We start from the raw sequence: 21,534 nt of genomic DNA on the forward strand, positions 1-21,534 counted from the left end.
GCCATCATGTACTGTGTGGTAGAATCAGAAATCTTTAGTTTCCATAACCTGTAAAGTGGCAAAAACAATGTCTTCCAAGGTGGATGTGACATTCCACATGTAAAAACATCTGTCTCAATATGTAACTCATATTATATACTCAAATGTTTTCTTTCTTTTCAAGTCCCTGTAAAGTTGCAGCTATTTATGTTGCCCTTCGTTTTGACATTTAAAAATTATGTCTAGTGCTGGGTGAGATAGCCCATGTCTATCATCCCATCACTTTGGGAGGCTGAGACATCAGGATCACTTGAAGCCAGGAGTTTGAGACCAGCCTGAGCAATAAAGTGTGGAAAAAAAAAAAATGTGTGTGTGTATGTATGCATGTGTGTATCTACCTCATTGTGTTTGGGTATAGGTTTAGATCAGGAATAGGCAGACTGTGATGACTTCTTTTTGTAAATTAACGTTTATTGAGAAAACACCCATTCATTTACTTATCATCTGGTTACTTTCACTTATATTGGCAAGTTGAGTAGTTGGAACTTTTTCAGAGTGAAATATTTACTCTGTCTCTATACAGAAATAGTTTGGTGTCCTCTGGGTTAGTCTATGAATTAGTAGTTTTAAAAATAGCAACTGCTGGGCCCAGTATGGTAATCCCAGCACTTTGGGAGGCTGAGGTGGGTGGATCACTTGAGACCAGGAGTTGGAGACGAGCCTGGCCAACATAAAGAAACCCCATCTCTACTGAAAATAAAACAATTAGCCGGCCCTGGTGGCGCATGCCTGTAATCTCAACTACTTGGGAGGCTGAGGCACGAGAATCACATGAACCCAGGAGGTGTAGGTTGCAGTGAGCGGAGATTGCGCCATTGCACTCCAGCCTGGGTGACAGCAAGACTCTATCTCAAAAAAACAGACAGACAAAAAAAACAACTGCTATAATAAACTTTGACTAGTAATTAAGATACCTGTTTTGTATTCTATAGGCTTCTTGCTATTGGGCTGTAGCTGTTTATAATGGCATCCTTGGAAGGCCTAGATGCTTCAAAAATTATTTTGAAATGTGAAACTTAGGGGACTATTTGTTCTTCTAGATATTAAGATGTATTTCAAATCTCTAATAATTAAACGGAAAGTAGTAGGCTTGCAATGCAAGTCAGTAACATATTAAAAAAATAGCTCTGACATAGATTCTAGTATATTTTATGTATAAAAACATATTTTAAGTATATTAATATATAATTGTATTATATGTTAATTATGTTGTATAATTATATATGTTATATGCTAATAATAAAGTTATATATTATATAACTGGTATATAATTTTGTTTTAAAATTATGTTTTATAAAATAATATTTTATACACATTTTATATAGCTTAGTACATGATAAAGCAGTGCAAACTATTGGGGAAACATTATTCTACACACATGGGGAAAATAGTCATAATAAAGAAGCCATGGAAGTTCTTGGTATAAGAACTGAGTTACTATATTGCCGTTGTAGGAATCATTCAGTTGTAAGAAAAAGTATTCAACCTAAATTCTCTATTTTTCTAATTTAAAAACTGAAATTCCAAAAACACTTAACATTTTTATTGTAATCATTTAGACAGTTTAATTGTGTATCTTATGCTTGCTTGATAGTGACTTGAGTAGGATATTTTTGCTTTTAATTTGCTAAGTTTTTTTGTTACATCAAGGAAAAAGGAAAGGACAAAATGAACTGATAATTACTCAAAACCTTGGCTTTACTAATGATATTAAACCTTTTAGATGAAGTAGATGGAGGAGATACACAAAAGAAACAACTCATAAATCCTCATGTGGAACTTCGTAAGTATGAGATATTATATCATTGGTTTGGGGAGAGGGACTACAGTTGAGCCAACTCTATTATTTGAGAATTCTAGCTTCATACTGAATAAATGTCCCAGTTCTTGAAATGAATATTAAGTCTGTGTGCTGATGTGAGGTATATTTAATCTATAGTTTGTAAAATATACATTTAATGTATAAAGAAATTTTATCAAAAGCATAATTTATTTGTAAATTATGCTTTCATTTCTTTTTTCTTTTTTTTTTTTTTTGAGACGGAGTCTCGCTCTGTCGCCCAGGCTGGAGTGCAGTGGCCGGATCTCAGCTCACTGCAAGCTCCGCCTCCCGGGTTTACGCCATTCTCCTGCCTCAGCCTCCCGAGTAGCTCAGACTACAGGCGCCCGCCACCTCGCCCGGCTGGTTTTTTGCATTTTTTAGTAGAGACGGGGTTTCACCGTGTCAGCCAGAATGGTCTCGATCTCCTGACCTCGTGATCCGCCCGTCTCGGCCTCCCAAAGTGCTGGGATTACAGGCTTGAGCCACCGCGCCTGGCCTGCTTTCATTTCTAATAGTTAAAACATTTACTTATGTAATCTAGAGCCACAGAATTTTGACAATTGGATTTAGAATTGTGTATATGGGTGCCAGAAATGTATTATCCAGAATAATATGTACATTACATTTTAAGATATTTATTAAGCATTGCTCTAAAAGTACAATTATATTAATATGGTAGGTAATAAGGGTAAAATTAGAACTCAGTCATATTTTTTTGTGTGTGATTTTCATTTTTTTCTCTTTTTTTGGAAAATATGTAAGGATGGTCATATGATGTTCTTTAATTCCCCCTGAAGATCACTTTAACAAAATTGTGATAAATAGGGATTTGGATCTAACATGCAAAATGCCATCATGGAGAAACTTAAATGGTTGTATTTGGCCAGGGCAGGGGATGTGGGAGCGGAGGAGGAAGATATTTTCTGAGTCGTAAAGCTTTTTTAAAAAACTTCTGTTGTTTATAGAATTTTCCGATGCTAATGCCAAGTTTTACTGTCGGCTCTACTATGCGGGAGAGTTTCATAAGATGCGTGAAGTGATTCTGGACAGCAGTGAGGAAGATTTCATTCGTTCCCTCTCCCACTCATCCCCCTGGCAGGCCCGGGGAGGCAAATCAGGAGCTGCCTTCTATGCAACTGAAGGTGAGCCTTTCTCATTGTTTATTGATTGGTTCAGTAGTCTCCATCTCTTTCCCTCAGAAAATGCAGCAGGAAGGATATTGCTTAATAAGAACTTTCATAACTATGACCTACTAGATTTAACAGAGGTGTTTATAAAGTTTTGTTTGGTAGTTTTAAAAAGTAGATCTTCTAGAACTGAACTTAGATGTGTTATTGACAAAAGTAGAGGGTATTTGACTACATAAATCCATAGGATCCCTTCAGTTCATTGAGAATTATGTTCTGATGAAAATTTTCACTGACATTAGAAAATTTCCCTTAAAATCATAAAACAACCCAATCATTTAGGATCTTTGGAATGATGTATTATAGATTACAATATATATCGTGATTGAGTAAACACATAAAATTTCTGCCTTTTAGATGATAGATTTATTTTGAAGCAAATGCCTCGTCTGGAAGTCCAGTCTTTCCTCGACTTTGCACCACATTACTTCAATTATATTACAAATGCTGTTCAACAAAAGGTAGAAATCTAAAACCGTGGTCTGTAATCAAAGTTTGGTGGCTTTTTTCACATCCTGAGTCTTTCTGTTAGTCGGTTCTTGTGTTGCTATAAAGAAATACCTGAGGCAGGGTAATTTGTAAAGAAAAGATGTTTCTTTGGCTCATGGTGCTGCAGGCTGTGTATACAAAGCATAATTCTGGTCTGTTTCTGGTGAGGGCCTCAGGAAGCTTACAGTCATGGTGGAGGGCAAGGGGAGCCAGCATGTCACATGGTGAGAGATGGAGCAAGAGAGTGGGGTTGGGGGTGGGGGGAAGTGCTGCATTCTTTTAACTAACCAGATCTTGTGTGAACTCAGAGCAAGAACTTATTACTGCAAGGAGGACACCAAGCCATTCATGAGGGTTCCACTCCCATGACCCAAATACCTCTCAGCAGGCCGCACCTTCAGCATTGCAGATAACATTTCAACATGAGATTTGCAGGGGCAAACATCCAAACTGTAACAGTCCTAATGGCAGTTTTCTCTGTGGTAAGATATATGCAGGACAGGAATCGATCTCTGTTATGCTATTGAGGTATTATAGGACTCAGAGATCTTAAACTCTGTATTTCCTACATTTGTTAGTGAGGAACCAAATGATCTTGAGCAAGTTGCCTTTAATTAGTTTATATAAAAAATCACCTAAGACATTAAGATTGGATGAAATTAGGTGCACATTCAGTAGTTGGTAATTTTGCTGAGACTGAAACATGTATTGAGAAACAAGGGGATACTTCCTTTAGCTAGAAAGAGAGGCAGCCAGTGGCCCAGGTTTGTCCACTTGTCATTGAGCAGCCACCAGTGCCCCCCACCCCAACCCAACTGTCATCTTAGAATCATGAAAGAGTTACATAGTTTTGGGGTTTTTTTTGAAGTTATCATGGTTTATTGCATAGTTTTGGGGGAAATTACATGTCATAATGAAGTTTTTGAATTTGATCAACTGAAGGATTATTCCTTGGGAGAATGTTAAGGATCTAATATTTTTATTGGCATTGCTGGTATACTCACTTCTGAGATTCAAGAGTTTGAGTTTTTTTCAAAGTCATCTGGTCATATTAATAGAAAATTATGTTCAGTTATTACATGGATAATCCTTACATTGGTATAAAATTATAAATAACCCTTTTTGATAAGAATTTATTTTGACCTTCTCTTGATTAGAGGCCCACGGCATTGGCCAAAATTCTTGGAGTTTACAGAATTGGTTATAAGAACTCTCAGAACAACACTGAGAAGAAGTTAGATCTCCTTGTCATGGAAAATCTTTTCTATGGGAGAAAGATGGCACAGGTAAGGGTATTGGACTATGTGAAGCATTTAGCTACTGGAACCTTTTGTACCTTTGGTTCTTAAATACAGTGAATCAGAGAGTAACATCCTATTTTATAGTAAATATTTAACTTTGGTTACTAGCCCATATTTAACTTTTGACTTGCTCAGCCTTGGAGAAAGAACGAAGAGGAATTATTCTTGTGGGGCGTTCTTAAAATACAGCATATCCAATATTCTAGAATCACAGAATTGGTAGAATAAGAAGGCAGATCTACTTCCCACATCTTTTTTAAAGATTAAGAAGCTGACACCTACAGAAATTAAGTACTTAATCAAAATCACTCAGTTATTCCTAGACTCAGGTTAGTCTAGATTCTAAAACAGTACTCTTCAAAGAGCTAGTCCTTGAACTGTTTGTAGCCTGTGATAAGGAACGTGTGTGCTAGAATGTAATTCAGTGCACTGCTTTCTTCATTGAGAACACCTTCTATGAGAAAAATGTCAGCTGAACTAAATAATATACTTACTAATGTAATTGATTTATATTCTGGCACTAGTTCCCTAATGTCGTAGTGAGCCAGGAGCAACTGACCAGCATTGGTCTGTAGAATATACTACAGGTTGTACTGGTCCTGGTACTCAAGTCCCCTGTCCTTTGAGTGCATTGCTTTTCCTACCACCCAAATATTCCTACGTTATGCTTTTCTACATTGCTGTAAGTAAGTGTCCAGAGTTTGGTATCAAAACTTTGTTTCTTAAGACTATTTGCATCTCTCTCTGTCTCTCTTTCTTTTAAACACTGTTTTGTGATCCAGTGATATATTTCTGGAGTTACTTGTTAATGTATCTTAAAGTTGATTAAATTGGCCAGTGTATTTCGGAAATGTTTCAGTAATTGAGTACCTAGGTGTTAATTTTGAATGATAGAATTATATTACTGTGTATTTTATGTACTATACAATGATATCAACATGCATTTAAAAACTTATGATTCAATTTTCAGTTAAACTTTGGAGTGTATGTAATGGTACTGACTATAAGGAGTCTTTCTGCCTTTTTGATTTACTTACATTAACTAATTTGTGGCAACCCATACATAAGTGACAAAGCATTTTCTTTCTCCTAGGTTTTTGATTTGAAGGGCTCTCTTAGGAATCGGAATGTAAAAACTGACACTGGAAAAGAGAGTTGTGATGTGGTCCTGCTAGATGAAAATCTCCTAAAGATGGTTCGAGACAACCCTTTATACATTCGTTCTCATTCCAAAGCTGTGCTGAGAACCTCGATCCATAGTGACTCCCATTTCCTTTCTAGCCACCTCATTATAGATTATTCTTTGCTGGTTGGGCGAGATGATACTAGCAATGAGCTAGTAGTTGGAATTATAGGTAAGTCAATGAGTATCCTACTTATATTTCATGATTGAAGTCAGAGTCAAATTTTAAAGATTCTGTTGAACTTGGTCTAATAGCTTATTGAATATTTTTACAAACTTTCATTTGACATTTCACAAATAACAGTTTTTTATTCTAGTCTCTTCTACTCAGTTTCCTCATTTTCATTATCTTTACCAAAAATATGTGAATTCAAAAAGTCACTTATAAATGAGGCCCTTTGTGATTGTTGTGAGGATTAAACAAGTTAGTGTGGAGAAAACCCTGAGCACAGCACTTGGCACATTGTTAGCACTCAGTAAAAGTTAACTGTCATAGAAGTAGTAGTAATAGTCATTGCTATTGTCATTTGATTATATTTATTAACATAGTTTTATTGCTAATTTCACTCCTTCTACCCCCAGATTATATTCGAACATTTACATGGGACAAAAAGCTTGAGATGGTTGTGAAATCAACAGGAATTTTAGGCGGACAAGGTGAGCAGAATTTTTGTTTTGTTTAAATTGTTCACATATATTTCTTATCAGTTAAAATTTTAAAAGTGGATACTGATTCTTTTTTTTAGTTGTAAAAAATAAGTGATTATCATTGATTTCATTGTCATTTCTAAAGTGACCAAACAATAATGAGAATTGTATAGGTGGGGAAATACTGGGTGTACATTTGAGTTAAAATGTCAGAGGTTCTCAAAAAGATTTCTTAAAAAGCCAGATGTTCTGAATAAGAGATTGTCTTTAATTAACACTTGAGACTTCCAAGTTCTCTAAGCACTGTTAGCCTCATTTGTGCTTTTAGACATCTCTCATCTCTAGGCGGGAGCTAGTTTTTTTAAACAGAAACTCCTACCAGGTAGGACCTTGTCCCATGACATGTGGCATAGCAGATAACCTTTGCTGCTCACTTAGACTGCTTCTGCATGTGTATCTTTATGGCAGTTTATATGAAAGAACATGGTCAGTTGACTTCAGTTGCCCAATCATTTAACAGCTTTCCCCCCCTTTTCTCTTTCATAATCTTAGGTAAAATGCCAACAGTGGTGTCTCCGGAGTTATACAGGACTAGGTTTTGTGAGGCAATGGACAAGTATTTCCTAATGGTACCAGACCACTGGACAGGCTTGGGTCTGAATTGCTGAAATCAAGCACATATTTTGAAATGGACTGTGAAGGAAAAGGGGACAGGAACAAAGGACCAAAAATAAGCTACATGTTTTATTTGTTCATCGTGTTCACCACTGTATACAAAGGCTTTTCAGTTCTGTGGCTCTTTAGACTGTCCGTAATGGAATGGTAAAAACTCCCATGAATTTGCACTTTGGTTTTTGATACCTGTGGATTAGCTGTCTATAGGTTGGGAAGTGGCGTGAAAATTTTCTTAAGCTAAAATACAGACATGTTTCAAAGGGCTAAAGTTGGAGATGAGTAGATAGGGTAAAAAATGGGTTACATTTGCTAGCTTAATTGTTTTAAGAAGAAAACAATGTCTCATAAATTGACTATCCTGGCATCACATTTAACACATTCTCTACTTAGAAAGCATTTGTAGAGCTGCTGAATTTGTTTTGTGTTTTTCTGTAATAATTTAATGTTACTTATTAGAATTTCTGAAACCTTTACAAAAATTCTGATTTATTCCATTAATGGCCAGTTAAACACATGGGCATTTATTGTTTTATTGAGGAATTTGACTTAAACTGAGAATCCTGTCATGTTCTTTATCTTTCCAGCTTGCCTGTTTTTTAGTATGTTTGATGTTTTTAAAATTTTGTTTTCTCTGTAGATGACAGGAGGCTACAGCCATTAACTTTAAGCCTTCTTTTTGCGATATTTTTAAAACTTGTTTAAAACTTTTGTGCAATTGATATATTAAACTGCATTTACTTGCGTATGCTCATATTCTAGGGTTTTTTTCTCTATTTTCAGGGTATCATAGTAAATCATTAGTAAATGAGTCTGTAGTTACTAAACCCTAATGAAATAATTATTAATAAAGGATTTTTAAAATATAAAATAAATTAGGCCCAATCCAAGAAATTGAGAGGGAAACACTTGTTTTTTTCACAGAGGCAAAGTGTCTTTTCAGTATAACCAGCAATTTATTAGTGACATCTATAAAATAAAAAAATTTCCACTTGGACATCCCCTTTCCAACTTTCTACATAATGGCTAGTTCTGACTGCTAAAAAATGTTAAGAAATAGGCTGGGTGCGATGGCTCATGCCTATAATCCTAGCACTTTGGGAGGCTGAGGCGGGCAGATCACCCGAGGTCAGGAGTTCAAGACCAGCCTGGCCAACATGACGAAACCCCGTCTCTACTAAAAAGACAAAAAATTAGCCAGTCGTGGTGGCATATACTTGTAACCCCAACTACTTGGGTGGCTGAGGCAGGAGAATTGTTTGAACCTGGGAGGTGGAGGCTGTGGTGAGCTGGGATTATACCATTGCATTCTAGCCTGGGCAACAGAGCAAGACTCTGTCTCAAAAAAACAAAATGAAACAAACAAACAAAAAAAGAAAGTTGTTCTTAGTAAGGAACTTCTTGTTTAATAGCATTTTTGTTTAAAAAGTGATCAGAAGTAGTAAACTATCTTTGAGGAAATACTGTAACCCCAGAATATTTCCTCTTGACTTCTTTTTGTAACAAGGATAATTTAGGGATTTATAAAGTTGTAAGGATTTCACTGTTTTTGGACTGCCTATAATAGCACATTAGCCTTCACATAATAAGAAATCTGGACAAGTTCAGTTACACAGTATGATGAATACTTGAGTAGGAACATTAGAGAAAATTTGCTTTAGAGAATGAAGGCAGTAGGTTGGTATTTGGTGCTTATTAAAAATGTGGTTTGTTTTGAACTGGAAGCAAGTTGACCAAGGACTTACGACTAATGTGATGCTAAGTTCTGCTTGGCCCCTTTTAAAAATGTGTATGTGCCTTTTAAAGATACACAAAACACTGAGGATTTTAGTTTTGAAATCAAAGACTAGTAAAGGAGCTGTACAGAAGTAAAAAAATAAATGTGGAACATTATTCGCTTATTTTGTGCCCAGGAACAGTGGATTTTGTATCTGATTTAAAATGCCAACAGTGTCTTGTCTCTGTTCATTTTTTCTGTGAGGATACTTAGTGTTATTTATCCTGTCCATTTCCTGTACTCCCCTAGTCATGAACACTTGAAGTATAAGGTGTCCCCTACTAGGTGCAATCAGGTTGTTTCTTTTAGTTTCAATTCTATGTGCATAGCAGGAATGCTCAATAGGAATGGCTTCTGACAATAATGTGTCCTGTTGATTTTCTTTTCCTTGCCCATGGCTTGAACAACTGTTTTAAAGTACTTTTGTCTAGTAGGTAACTTTGTGGCAAAAATTTTCAATATAATACATTCTGAAACAGTAGTTGCTGCCTTGCAAAGGTAATCTCTCCTTTTAAAATTGGACAATATTAATGAAGGGGAAATGTAAAATTTAACTATTTCTGTTGAGTGGTAGAACTGTATGTCTGGTCCCTTGCTGCTCTTGTTTAGGCCACTATCATAGATATGAGATATTTCAAATACTGTACTACTCAGTGTTAAGTATTGAATGGCTGTTTTCCTCTCCTTCAAGGCCTAGAGTATATTAATTCTGAAAATTTAGGAATGAGGAAGAAATCTTAATACTTCCTTCCTTAACATACAATATGAGTCCCAAGAATAATTGATAGTAGCAAGAGAAAACTATGTCAGTAACATGTTGCTTTGTACAAAAACCTTATTTATAAATGTGAAGCTTTTTGATGCCATCAAAACTAAAAATAGGAAGGATTTACTTTTTTCTAATTCTGACATAAGAAAAATAATGGGAATAAGCTGTTGCAAGCTCTTTTGTAGTTTATTGAATACTTTATATTCAAAATTTCTTACAAACTATAATTTTTTCCATGATTTAGCAGTGAGTGGTTTTCTAGCTTTGGCTCTTATTAGATATTGTAAATACTAGGGTTATATTGACATCAGCTTTTGTGATGGCTTTGTGGTCATCAGCTTCATGACATTTTACCCATTTGCAGTGACCCTGTGTAAAACTGCCAAGGGAAGTAATTATCTGTAGGAGTTTGCTGAGCTTGAAGAGTGAAGTGTTGTGAATGAGCCTGATCATAAAACGGATCAAGCCATTCATTATTCCTCAAGTATTAATATACTGACTTATGCAGTATTTAAACCATCTAGTGCAATCCCTTTTTGGTTTTTTTTGTTTGTTTTTGTAACACAGGTGCAGTGTATTATAGAAAAAATAAAAACTACAATCATTAGCAGTTTTAATACTGCTGTGTCAGTTTTGTAAAAAATGTACATTGTCTTTTGACATGTTGAATTTTAAACTAGAGAAATGACATTGTAAATCATAGTAGTCTCTTTTAATTTAATACGAAAAATGCCACTATATTGAAAGTACTTAATGTATTATATTGTATATATTTCTCTACTTTGGTTCTAGCTATTTTATATGATTGATATGTTATTTAAAAGATAACTGCCTTGAACTTTTGGAGACTTGTAATGTAAATAAAGAAATCTTAACAAACTGAGAATCTACTTACTCAACTTAGTTTTGAATCTGCTTGAAGAAATTGACAACAAAAGGAAATGGAGTTTGTCCTGCAAGCCTAGTCTCTGTGTTACTGATGGAGGGTGTCCAGGTTCTTGGCGTTTTGAACAAAGAATTGGACAGAACACACAAAGCAAGGAAAGAATGAAGCAACAAAAGCAGAGATTTATTGAAAACGAAAGTACGTTCATTCCACAGGGTTGGAGCACTGGGGCACAAAAGCTCCCGTTACAGAACTTTCTGGGGTTTAAATACCCTCTAGGGATTTCCCATTGGTTACTTGGTGTACACCCTGTGTAAATGAATTAGTGGCCTGCAGTCAGTCTGATGTGTTGCAGAAAGCAACCCATCAGGCTGAAGTGAAGTTACAAAGGTTAAACCCTATGCAAGCGTCTGGTTGTGGAAAACAACCAATCAGAAGCTCAAGTTACAAAGGGTACAGCCTATGCAAGCATCTGATTGGTTGTGGAAAGCAACCAATCAGAGGCTGAAGTGAAGCTACAAAGTTACACTCCTATGCCAATGTCTGGTTGCAGCAAGCAGCCAATCAGAGATGCTTTAAATTTTCCGTCTGCCCTGCAGAAAAGGGAGGAGGGTGCTTGCAAAGGGAGTCACTCTGAATCGGCCTTAGGTTCCCTGCCTCCAGACTATTCTGCTTCATCTGGCCTGGCAGTGTCGCTTTCTGTTCTGTTCTCTTCCTGGTTAACCACTGGAGAATCCGTAACTTAGGTAAACCCACAGTTCATTTCAGCCAATAATGGGCAAGCAGCATTGCCCTTCTTCTTCTGATAGGGCACTAAAGGAAGAAGTCCCGCCCTCTTCCATTTGCGATTGGCTGAGCTTGTGGGTGGGCAGGGCTCTCCTCTGCCAGTGCCTCCGTGCTCCAGGGGACCAAAGGTTCCCCTACGCAAAGGGAGGCTTCCGTCCCACAGGAACTCACACCTGTGGGCACGAAGCTGGGAGACCCATCCCCTGCCTGGGTTCATGCAAGGGAAGGCGAGGGTCACTGGGTAGAGCGTGCCCTGAGAGGTGGCTGGGCTGGTGGCCAGCTGTGCAGGGAGACTGGGAGGTGGCAGATCTGCGGGGCGCCCAGTCGCTGCCTCCATGTTCTCGTGCTGGGCGGGAGGAGCGGATGTGGCTCGGGAGGCAGCCCGCTCTCCAGTCCCCATCCACCCACAGGTTTCTTGGAGAGAAATTATCTGATAAAATTCCTGGGTTAATATCTTAAAAAATGGAGAGTTTTTAAAAGTGATTTTTCCCTTGAAAATGACCTTTTTATGCTTCGAAGCAGTTTGTCACCAGCATAGTGCTTTTTCTTTTCTCATCTTTTTCTACGGTAAACGAAAGCATTTCTTCAAGAAGAAGGCACAGGTTCCTTGAACAGGTAAGAAGAGCTCCCCACTTGTCCTTCCGCCTTCCGCGGAAGCAGCCCCCACAGGGTCTCCTACTGGTCCCTAGGAACTTTTGTGTCACACCCGGAGCCGTGGCCTTCCCGAGCCCCTCGGGGTCCCTTCCCTAGCTGGGATGAGGTCAGAGTGCTCCTCGCAGGTCACTTGGTCCTGAGGTCCTTGCTCAGGCGCTGAGCATGCCTGGGGTGCAGAACCGTGGTTCTGGGCCAGACCTGGCTGAGACTGTGCTTGTGCAGCGAGTGGAGGCCGCTCCCAGGGCCCTGCCGCCCTCCCGCTCGCTTGAGGCTCTGGAGTCTGGCGGGTGGCAAGCCACCCTAGGAGCTCTACCTGGCCTCGTCCATCCAGCCACCCACCAAGCGCCAGGGTAAAACAGCACCTGGAAGCAGTCGTGGCCTGCTGCCACCAGGTGCCTTCTGTGATGAAGCTGGGGACCAGGGTTGCAAGGCCCTCCTCTTGTTGGCATCAGCCAGGCACGCAGTGCTGTCTTGGCTGACCCAGGCCGTATGGCACCCGTTGACCGAGAAACCAACCTGAGTACCCAGCCGCACCTACCGCTGGTCTCGGACATCAGCACCCCAAAGGGTATGTTGGAGTCCCATGGTGGAGGTGCCGGCCGCTCCTCCATGCACTTGATGTATACCGAGGATCCTGTGCTTGACGTCACAGGAGGCATCAGCCAGGAGCACGTTGCTGGGATGCCAGTCTAGGCTGAGGACGGTGGAGCCAATGGGCTTCTTGATGTACTTGCACACCCACCAGTTATTCTCCCACTGGAAATAACAGATGGCGATAACGCACAGCTGCCACCCACAGCAAACTTGTCCTGTGGGCCCAGCACACACAGCAGGCAGTGGGTGTGGGCTTACCCGCCCAGTCCATCAGCGTCCACACAGAGGCCTTGTGGCCTGTGCCACAGGTCATGATGAGGTTACTCTTGGAGGCCCAGTTGATGCCTGTTACCTGCCCGTTGTGCTCCTTGAGCTCAGGCACCTTGGCCCACTTGGCCCCACTCTTACAGCTGTGCACTTCGTGGTTGTTGAGGCAGATGGTGGCCATCTGGGTGCGGCCCTTGCTCCAGGCTTGGCAGCGATGGGTTCCTGCAGTCAGCTGTGGGAGGTTGTAGTTGCTCTCCTTTTCAGAGTACTCCAGCTGCAGACTCTGGGCAGGACGCACACAACCAGTGCTCTGGTTTTTTGAAGTAAAAAATGCATAATGCAATTTTACCATCTTAGCCATTATTTAATTGTAAAATTTGGTAGTGTTAAGTGTAACTGTGTTGTTGTGAAACAGATCTCCACAACTTTTTCATCTTGCAAAACTAAGTAACTCCTCTTTCCCCTACTCCCAAGCTCCAGGTAATTACTGTTTCTGTTTCTATGAATTTGACTACTTACATTACCTCATATAAATGGGTCCATAAGTATTTGTTTTTTCTTGCCTGGTTACATCACTTAGCATAATTTCTTAAGGTTCATTCAAGTTGTAGCGCGTCAGGATTTCTTTCTTTCTTTTTTTTTTTTTTAAAAAAAGGATGAAGACTATTCCTTTGTATGTATATACCACATTTTGTGTATCCATTCATTTTTCTTCAGATGTTTGGGTTGTGTGATGTTTAATTATGTGTCAGCTTGACTGGGCAAAGGGTTGCCCAGATAGCTGGTAAAACATTATTTCCAGAAGAGACTAGCATTTGAATTGGCAGGCTGAATAAAGAAGATCTGCCCTCATCAATGTGGATGGGCCAGAACAAAACAAAAAGGTGGAGAAAGGACCAATTCTCTCCCCACCACCCCCGTGCCCTTGAGCTGGGACATCCATCTTCTGCCATCAGACATCAGAACTTCTGGTTCTCAGGCCTTCAGACCCCAGAAGTTACACCAGTGGTTTCCCTGGTTCTTAGGCTTTTGGACTCAGACTGCGGTTTCACTGTATGTTTCCCTGATTCTCAGGCCTTTGGACTTGAACTGAATTACAGCATGAACTTTCCTAGTTCTCTAGCTTCCATACGGCATATTGTGGGACTTCTTGACCTCCATAATCATGTGAGCTAATCCCCATAATAAATTTCCTCTATGTATCTATTTCATATAGATATGATATCTATATATCAATCCCATAGATAAATAGATGTCTCATATGTATATCAATGTCTCTCTATATAGATGTCTCACATATGGTATCTGTGTATCTACTTCATCTCTATATATCTAATCATCTATATATAGATGTCTCATATCTATATAGATATATCTATATCATAGATGCATAGGTATCATATATATGTCTGTTTCTTTGGAGAATTCTGACTGATACAGGTTGCTTCCACCTTTTGGCTGTCATGAGTAATGCTGCTGTAACCATGGGTATGCAAATACTTCTTTGAGACTCTGCTTGAAGTTATTTTGGGTAAATACCGAGAAGTGGATTGCTGGATGATTTGGTGGTTCTAATTTTAATATTTTGAGGAAATTCCATATTGTTTTCCATAGTGCTTGCACCTTTTTATAATCTCACCAAGAGTGCACAGGGTTTCAATTTCTCTACATCCTTACCAACACTTGTTTGTGTGTGTGTGTGTGTGTGTGTGTGTGTGTTTAGTGGATGTCCTAATGGGTGTGAGGTGACATTTCACTGTGGTTCTGATTTGTACATCTCTGATGATTGGTGGTGTTGAGCACCCTTCCATATGCTTGTTGGTCATTTATATATCATCTTTGGAAAAAATGTCTATTCAAGTCTTTTGCCTATTGTTTTTCCTTCCAACTTTTATTTTAGGTTTGGGGGTACATGTGCAGGTTTGTTACATGGATAAATTGTGTGTCATGGGGGTTTGTTGTACAGATTATTTGGTCGCCTAGGTAAATGAGCATAGTACCTGATAGGTAGTTTTTTGACCTTCCCCCTTCTTCCACCCTCCACCCTGAAGTAGGCCCCAGTGTTTATTATTCCCTTCTTAGTGTCCGTGTGTACTCAATGTTTAGCTCCCACTTATAAGTGAGAAAATGTGGTATTTGGTTTTCTGTTCTTGCATTAACTTGCTTAGAATGATGGCCTCCAGCAGCATCTATGTTGCTGCAAAGGACATGATTTCATTCTTCTTTATCGCTGCATAGTATTCTGTGGTGTATATGTACCACATTTTCTTTATCCAGTCCACTGCTGACGGGCATCTAGGTTGATTCCATGTCTTTGATATTGTGAATAGTGCTATGATGAACATATGTGTGCATGTGTCTTTGTGGCAGAACAATTTACATTTCTTTGGGTATATACCCAGAAATGGAGTTGCTGGGTCGAATGATAATTCACTTTTAAGTTCTTTAAGAAATTCTAAACCTCTTTCCCCAGTGGCTGAACTAACTTACATTCCCATCAGCAATGTCTAAGTGTTCCATTTTCTCCACAACCTCACTAACATCCGTTATTTTTTGACTTTTTAATGATAGCCATTTTGACTCATATGAGATCGTATCTCTCTGTGGTTTTGACTTGCATTTCTCTGATGATTAGTGATGTAGAGCATTTTTTCAAATGCTTGTTGGCTGCATGTGTCTTCTTTTGAGAAGTGTCTGCTCATATCCTTTGCCCACTTTTTAATGGGCTTCTTTGTTTTTTGCTTGTTAAGTTTCATGTAGATTTTGGATATTAGACCTTTGTCAGATGCATAGTTTGTGAATATTTTCTCCCATTCCATAGGTTGTTTACTCTGTTGATAGTTTCTTTTGCTGTGCAGAAGCTCTTTAGTTTAGTTAGGTACTACTTGTCAATTTTTGTTTTTGTTGCTTTGTCCATTTTTAAAAATAGAGTAATTTGATTGTTTTATTGTTGCATTGTAGGAGTTCTTTATATATTATGCATGCTATCGTCTTATTAGATATATGATTTACAAATATTTTCCCTTATTCTGTAGGTTGCCTTTTCACTGTTGTGTCCTTTGATGAACAAAAGCTTTTTTTTAAAAAATTTTCTGTTATACTTTAAGTTCTAGGGTACATGTACACAACAGCAGGTTTGTTACATATGTATACATGTGCCATGTTGGTGTGCTGCACCCATTAACTTATCATTTACATTAGGTATATCTCCTAATGCTGTCTCTCCCCACTCCCCCACCCCACGACAGGCCCTGGTATGTGATGTTCCCCTTCCTGTGATCTCATTGTTCAATTCCCACCTATGAGTGAGAGCATGCGGTATTTGGTTTTCTGTTCTTGCGATAGTTTGCTGAGAATGATGGTTTCCAGCTGCATCCATGTCCCTACAAAGGACATGAACCCATCCTTTTTATGGCTGCATAGTATTCCATGGTGTATATGTGCCACATTTTCTTAATCCAGTCTGTCACTGATGGACATTTGGGTTGGTTCCAAGTCTTTGCTATTGGGAACAGTGCCACAATAAACATATGTGTGCTTGTGTCTTTATAGCGGCATGATTTATAATCCTTTGGGTATATACCCAGTAATGGGATCGCGGGGTCAAATGGTATTTCTAGTTCTAGATCCTTGAGGAATTGCCACACTGTCTTCCACAATGGTTGAACTAGTTTACAGTCCCACCAACAGTGTAAAAGTGTTCCTATTTCTCCACATCCTCTCCAGCACCTGTTGTTTCCTGACTTTTTAATGATTGCTATTCTGACTGGTGTGAGATGGTATCTCATTGTGGTTTTGATTTGCGATTCTCTGATGGCCAGTGATGATGAGCAATTTTTCATGTGTCTGTTGCCTGCATAAATGTCTTCTTCTGAGAAGTGTCTGTTCATATCCTTTGCCCACTTTTTGATGGTGTTGTTTGTTTTTTTCTTGTAAATTTGTTTGAGTTCTTTGTAGATTCTGGATATTAGCCTTTTGTCAGATGGGTAGATTGCAAAAATTTTCTCCCATTCTGTAGGTTGCCTGTTCACTCTGATGATAGTTTCTTTTACTGAGCAGAAGTTCATTAGTTTAATTAGATCCCATTTGTCAATTTTGGCTTTTGTTGCCGTTGTTTTTGGTGTTTCAGACATGAAGTCCTTGCCCATGCCTATGTCCTGAATGGTATTGCCTAGGTTTTCTTCTAGGGTTTTTATGGTTTTAGGTCTAACATTTAAGTTTCTAATCCATCTTGAATTAATTTTTCTATAAGGTGTAAGGAAGGGATCCAGTTTTAGCTTTCTACATATGACTAGCCAGTTTTCCCAGCACCATTTATTAACTAGGGAATCCTTTTCCCATTTCTTGTTTTTGTCAGGTTTGTCAAAGATCAGATGGCTGTAGATGTGTGGTATTATTTCTGAGGGCTCTGTTCTATTCCATTGGTCTATATCTCTGTTTTGGTACCAATACTATGCTGTTTTGGTTACTGTAGCCTTGTAGTGTAGTTTGAAGTCAGGTAGCGTGATGTCTCCAACTTTGTTCTTTTGGCTTAGGATTGTCTTGGCAATGCGGGCTCTTTTTTGGTTCCATATGAACTTTAAAGTAGTTTTTCCAATTCTGTGAAGAAAGTCATTGGTAGCTTAATGGGGATGGCATTGAATCTATAAATTACCTTGGGCAGTATGGCCATTTTCACGATATTGTTTCTTCCTATCCATGAGCATGGACTATTCTTCCAATTGTTTGTGTCCTCTTTTATTTCATTGAGCAGTGCTTTGTAGTTCTCCTTGAAGAGGTCCTTGACATCCCTTGTAAGTTGCTTTCCTAGGTATTTTATTCTCTTTGAAGCAATTGTGAATGGGGGTTCACTCATGATTTGGCTCTCTGTTTGTCTGTTACTTACCCAAGTAAGACTATTGGAAGGAAATCTCTCTACATTGAAAATAAATAGAGTACTGGACCTTTTCTGGGTAACATTTCAAAAATGTATTGCTAGCAAATTCTGTGGTTTGGCTTCACAGATGGCACTAAACAACCCTGCACTGTCATTGTTACTTGGATTATAACTAAGTATTTCAATGTGAGTGAATATCAGATTACAGGATAATATTCCTGGTTTGTAGGAAAAAATAGTGGGATATGGAATAGCTCAAGTGTTCCCCTAGTTGGCTTGACCAACACCCGTGACTACAGTTGGATGGATGGACCTTAACTTGGTCAATAAATAAAATACATTTCTATAGTTACCAAGTCTAAATTAAAGGGTTTCTCTGTCAGGTGTTTCACAACCTGTTTTACCCTCATAGCCTAACAGAAGCACACTGGAATTGAGGATGTGCAGATGCCAACATGATTGATGATAAGAGTTGTGAAAGACACAGAATTCCAATTTGGTTGTTCACAGGTTCCACTATGACCTTGTCTAAACCAACACTGGTCTCTTTTTTTTTTTTTTGAGACGGAATCTCACTCTGTTACTCTCGGCTCACTGCAGCCTCCACCTCCTGGGTTCAAGCGATTCTCCTGCCTCAGCCTCCCAAGTAGTTGGGAGTACAGGTACCCACCACCATGCCCAGCTTATTTTTGTAGTTTTAGTAGAGACAGGATTTCCCCATGTTGGCCAGGCTGGTCTCAAACTCTTGACCTCAAGTGATCCGCCAGCCTCGGCCTCCCAAAGTGCTGGGATTACAGGCGTGAGCCACTGTGCCTGACCTGGTCTCATTTTTATGTGGCAATAAGATATATAAAAGATTCCTACCTAAGTGGTTAGAGAAATGTGAACTTGGATATCTGGTGCCTTCCCTTACCAGATACCCCACTTTGAATACTAGCCACATTACAACTGGGGCTCTTTTATGTATAAATTAATGCCATGTAGATAAACCTGGTGAAACATCATAGACAACCCACTTGTGTATTGCAACCGTAAGTTCTAAGTAATGAAACGGCTTTTCCAAAGCCTGGCAATGTATGATGTAGAAAGAACAATCCTAAGCATTCCAAAGTAATGAACAAGCATCTGGTGCCACTATACAGACTGGGAAGCATGCCATTTACAAGTTAGCAGTGTAGCCTCTGTTGTACTCCAAAATTGTGTCCTAGATATGCTGACTGCCCACCAGAAGGGAGCTTGTACAATCACTGGCAACAATGTGACTTCTATATAAATTAGAAAGGAAAAATTGTGTCTAATCTATATCATTTAAAAAGAAAGGTTGGCCGGGCATGGTGGCTCACGTCTGCAATCATAGCACTTTGGGAGGCCGAGGTGGGCGGATCACGAGGTCAGGAGATTGAGACCGTTCTGGCTAACACGGTGAAATCCTGTCTCTTCTAAAAATACAAAAAAATTAGCCAGGCGTGGTGGCGGGCGCCTGTAGTCCCAGCTACTTGGGAGGCTGAGGCAGGAGAATGGCGTGAACCCGGGAGGTGGAGCTTGCAGTGAGCAGAGATTGCACCATAGCACCCCCGCCGGGGCAAAAGAGAGAACCTGTCTCTCAAAAAAAAAAAAAAAAAAAAAAAAGAAAGGTCAACATTCTACATTAGGTAAATAAGGCATAGTCCAATTAACTGATGAACCGACCTATTCCCACAACTGGGAGACTGGTTCAACAGAATATGGACCAGTGTGTTCAGATTTTTCTCTGTTGTAATCTATGTTCTTCTTTCATTACCTTCTGTTACCTCCCAACTCCTAATATGAGTCTTTTCTACATAGGAAATGATCCAATCTTTGTGAAACTTCATGTGAAGTTTCAAATGGGGGAAATGAAGGAACGAACAACCCACCTCCCATCCCCAGTTTATACCCACCTGTGTTAGCTCATTTGCATTGCTATGAAGAGATATGTGGAGGCTGGGAAATTTATAACGAAAAGAGGCTTAATTGTCTCACAGTTCTGCAGAGTGTATAGGCATGGCATCGGCATGTGCTCAGCTTCTGGTGAGGGCTTCAGGGAGCTTACAATCATAGCTGAAGGTGAAGGGGGAGCACGCATCTTACATGGTGAGAGAGGGAGCAGGAGAGAGGGTCGGGGGGTGCCAGGCTCTTTAAACAACCAGCTCTCATGTGAAGTAACCAGAGCCAGAACTCACTCATCACCATGGGGATGGCACCAAATCATTCACGAGGGATCTGCCCCTTCACTCAAACACTTCCCCCTAGGCCCCACTTCCAACTTGGGGATCGTATTTCAACATGAGATTTGGAGGCGACAAATATCCAAACCATATCACCACCAGAAAGGCATCAAGATTCCTTTAAACTGAAAACATTTGGACAAACCATCGCGGAAAGAAGCCTTATCTGACCGAAAGCAGAGCTGTCCAAGAGTTCCGTTATCATAAACCCCTTGTGAGGGAGTTTCCAGACAGTGAGGTGACAGATGTTTGCAAATGTGACCTTAAAAAATAAAGTTGTGTAAATGAGTCTTATCAGAACCTTTTATACTTTTTCACTGAAGCCTCAGCTGGTATATAAACCCTTACCACTGGCTCTTTGGGAAGTGACTCCTTATAGAGCTCCCTCAGGCATGGAGAATAAACTTTTCTCCTGTTCATGTATTTTCCACTAATTCACAGGCCCTAGACCGCTCAGATCTAAGTTGACAGATGAAATGTTTTCCTCCCAACATGACCAAGCTTATAGTGCTTTTATGGTATATCTGTAGAGATTGCAGTCAGGCATAACACTGTTAGGGTTGCAGTAACTTTCAGGAAATGCTCAAAGTTTAATTGATTTAGTGGTCTTGCACTGGATGAGATGACTCTGAGTCATCATAGGTAGCAAAGTGTTAGTTTTTTGCCACTCACTGTGTGTTGTGATATGACATACTCATAATGGGGTAGGACAAGATGTCAGTTTTGCTTCCACACTTTCCCTACTTGTTTCCTTTTTAGTTCGCCACTAATGTTGAAGAAATGCAAGATGGAAAATCTCAATAGTTGACATTGATTGATTGATTGATTGAGACCGAGTCTCACTCTGTCACCCGGCCTGTAGTACAGTGGTGCGATCTTGGCTCACTGCAGTCTCCGCCTCCCGCGTTCAAGTGATTATCCTGCCTCAGCCTCCCGAGTAGCTGGGATTACAGGTGCCCGCCACTACTCCCAGCTAATTTTTTGTATTTTTAGTAGAGACAGGGTTTCACCATGTTGGCCAGACTAGTCTCAAACTCCTAACCTTGTGATTCGCCCGCGTCGGCCCCATAAGGTGCTGGGATTACAGGCATGAGTAGTTGACATTTATTAAGTGTTTATATGTGATAAGCACTGTTAGACTATCCCATGTAATACATCACTTGATTGATTTAAGAGATTGTCATTTGAAAGACTAAAGAATATTTTCCAGTAAGGATGCTTGGTCAAGCCTCATCATCCTGAGCTGGATGAGACCTTGGTTTTGGGCAAGTTTATTACAATTTAAGTCTATTCTGGGCCATGGAAGTGTGTGTTAGGACATAGAAGTAGTTTTCTTGT

General features: G+C 39.5%; 2 protein-coding genes across 24 annotated transcripts in view; both read left to right on the plus strand.

Annotated features, from left to right (window-relative positions):
- Positions 1–10,773, plus strand: part of PIKFYVE (phosphoinositide kinase, FYVE-type zinc finger containing) — a 92,469-nt gene extending 81,696 nt beyond the window's left edge. For 19 of the 22 annotated variants that reach the window (XM_009182912.4, XM_009182918.4, XM_009182919.4 and 16 more), the window contains 7 exons: positions 1,763–1,822; positions 2,827–3,003; positions 3,406–3,509; positions 4,695–4,823; positions 5,932–6,193; positions 6,604–6,678; positions 7,222–10,773. In XM_009182912.4, coding sequence (XP_009181176.2) covers positions 1,763–1,822; positions 2,827–3,003; positions 3,406–3,509; positions 4,695–4,823; positions 5,932–6,193; positions 6,604–6,678; positions 7,222–7,337 — 923 coding nt within the window. In that variant the 3' untranslated portion in view covers positions 7,338–10,773. The other 3 variants (XR_002516257.2, XR_002516258.2, XM_021923923.2) reach the window with 3 other exon arrangements.
- A 111-nt stretch (positions 10,774–10,884) lies between these two features.
- Positions 10,885–21,534, plus strand: part of PTH2R (parathyroid hormone 2 receptor) — a 131,423-nt gene continuing 120,773 nt past the window's right edge. The window contains exon 1 of one of the 2 annotated variants that reach the window (XM_017946890.3): positions 10,885–12,174. The gene's annotated coding sequence lies outside the window, so the exon portion shown is untranslated. The remainder of the gene's footprint in view (positions 12,175–21,534) is intronic. The other variant, XM_009182935.4, reaches the window with a different exon arrangement.

Source organism: Papio anubis, chromosome 10, assembly GCF_008728515.1.
Source record: "Papio anubis isolate 15944 chromosome 10, Panubis1.0, whole genome shotgun sequence".
NCBI classification, from domain to species: domain Eukaryota; kingdom Metazoa; phylum Chordata; class Mammalia; order Primates; family Cercopithecidae; genus Papio; species Papio anubis.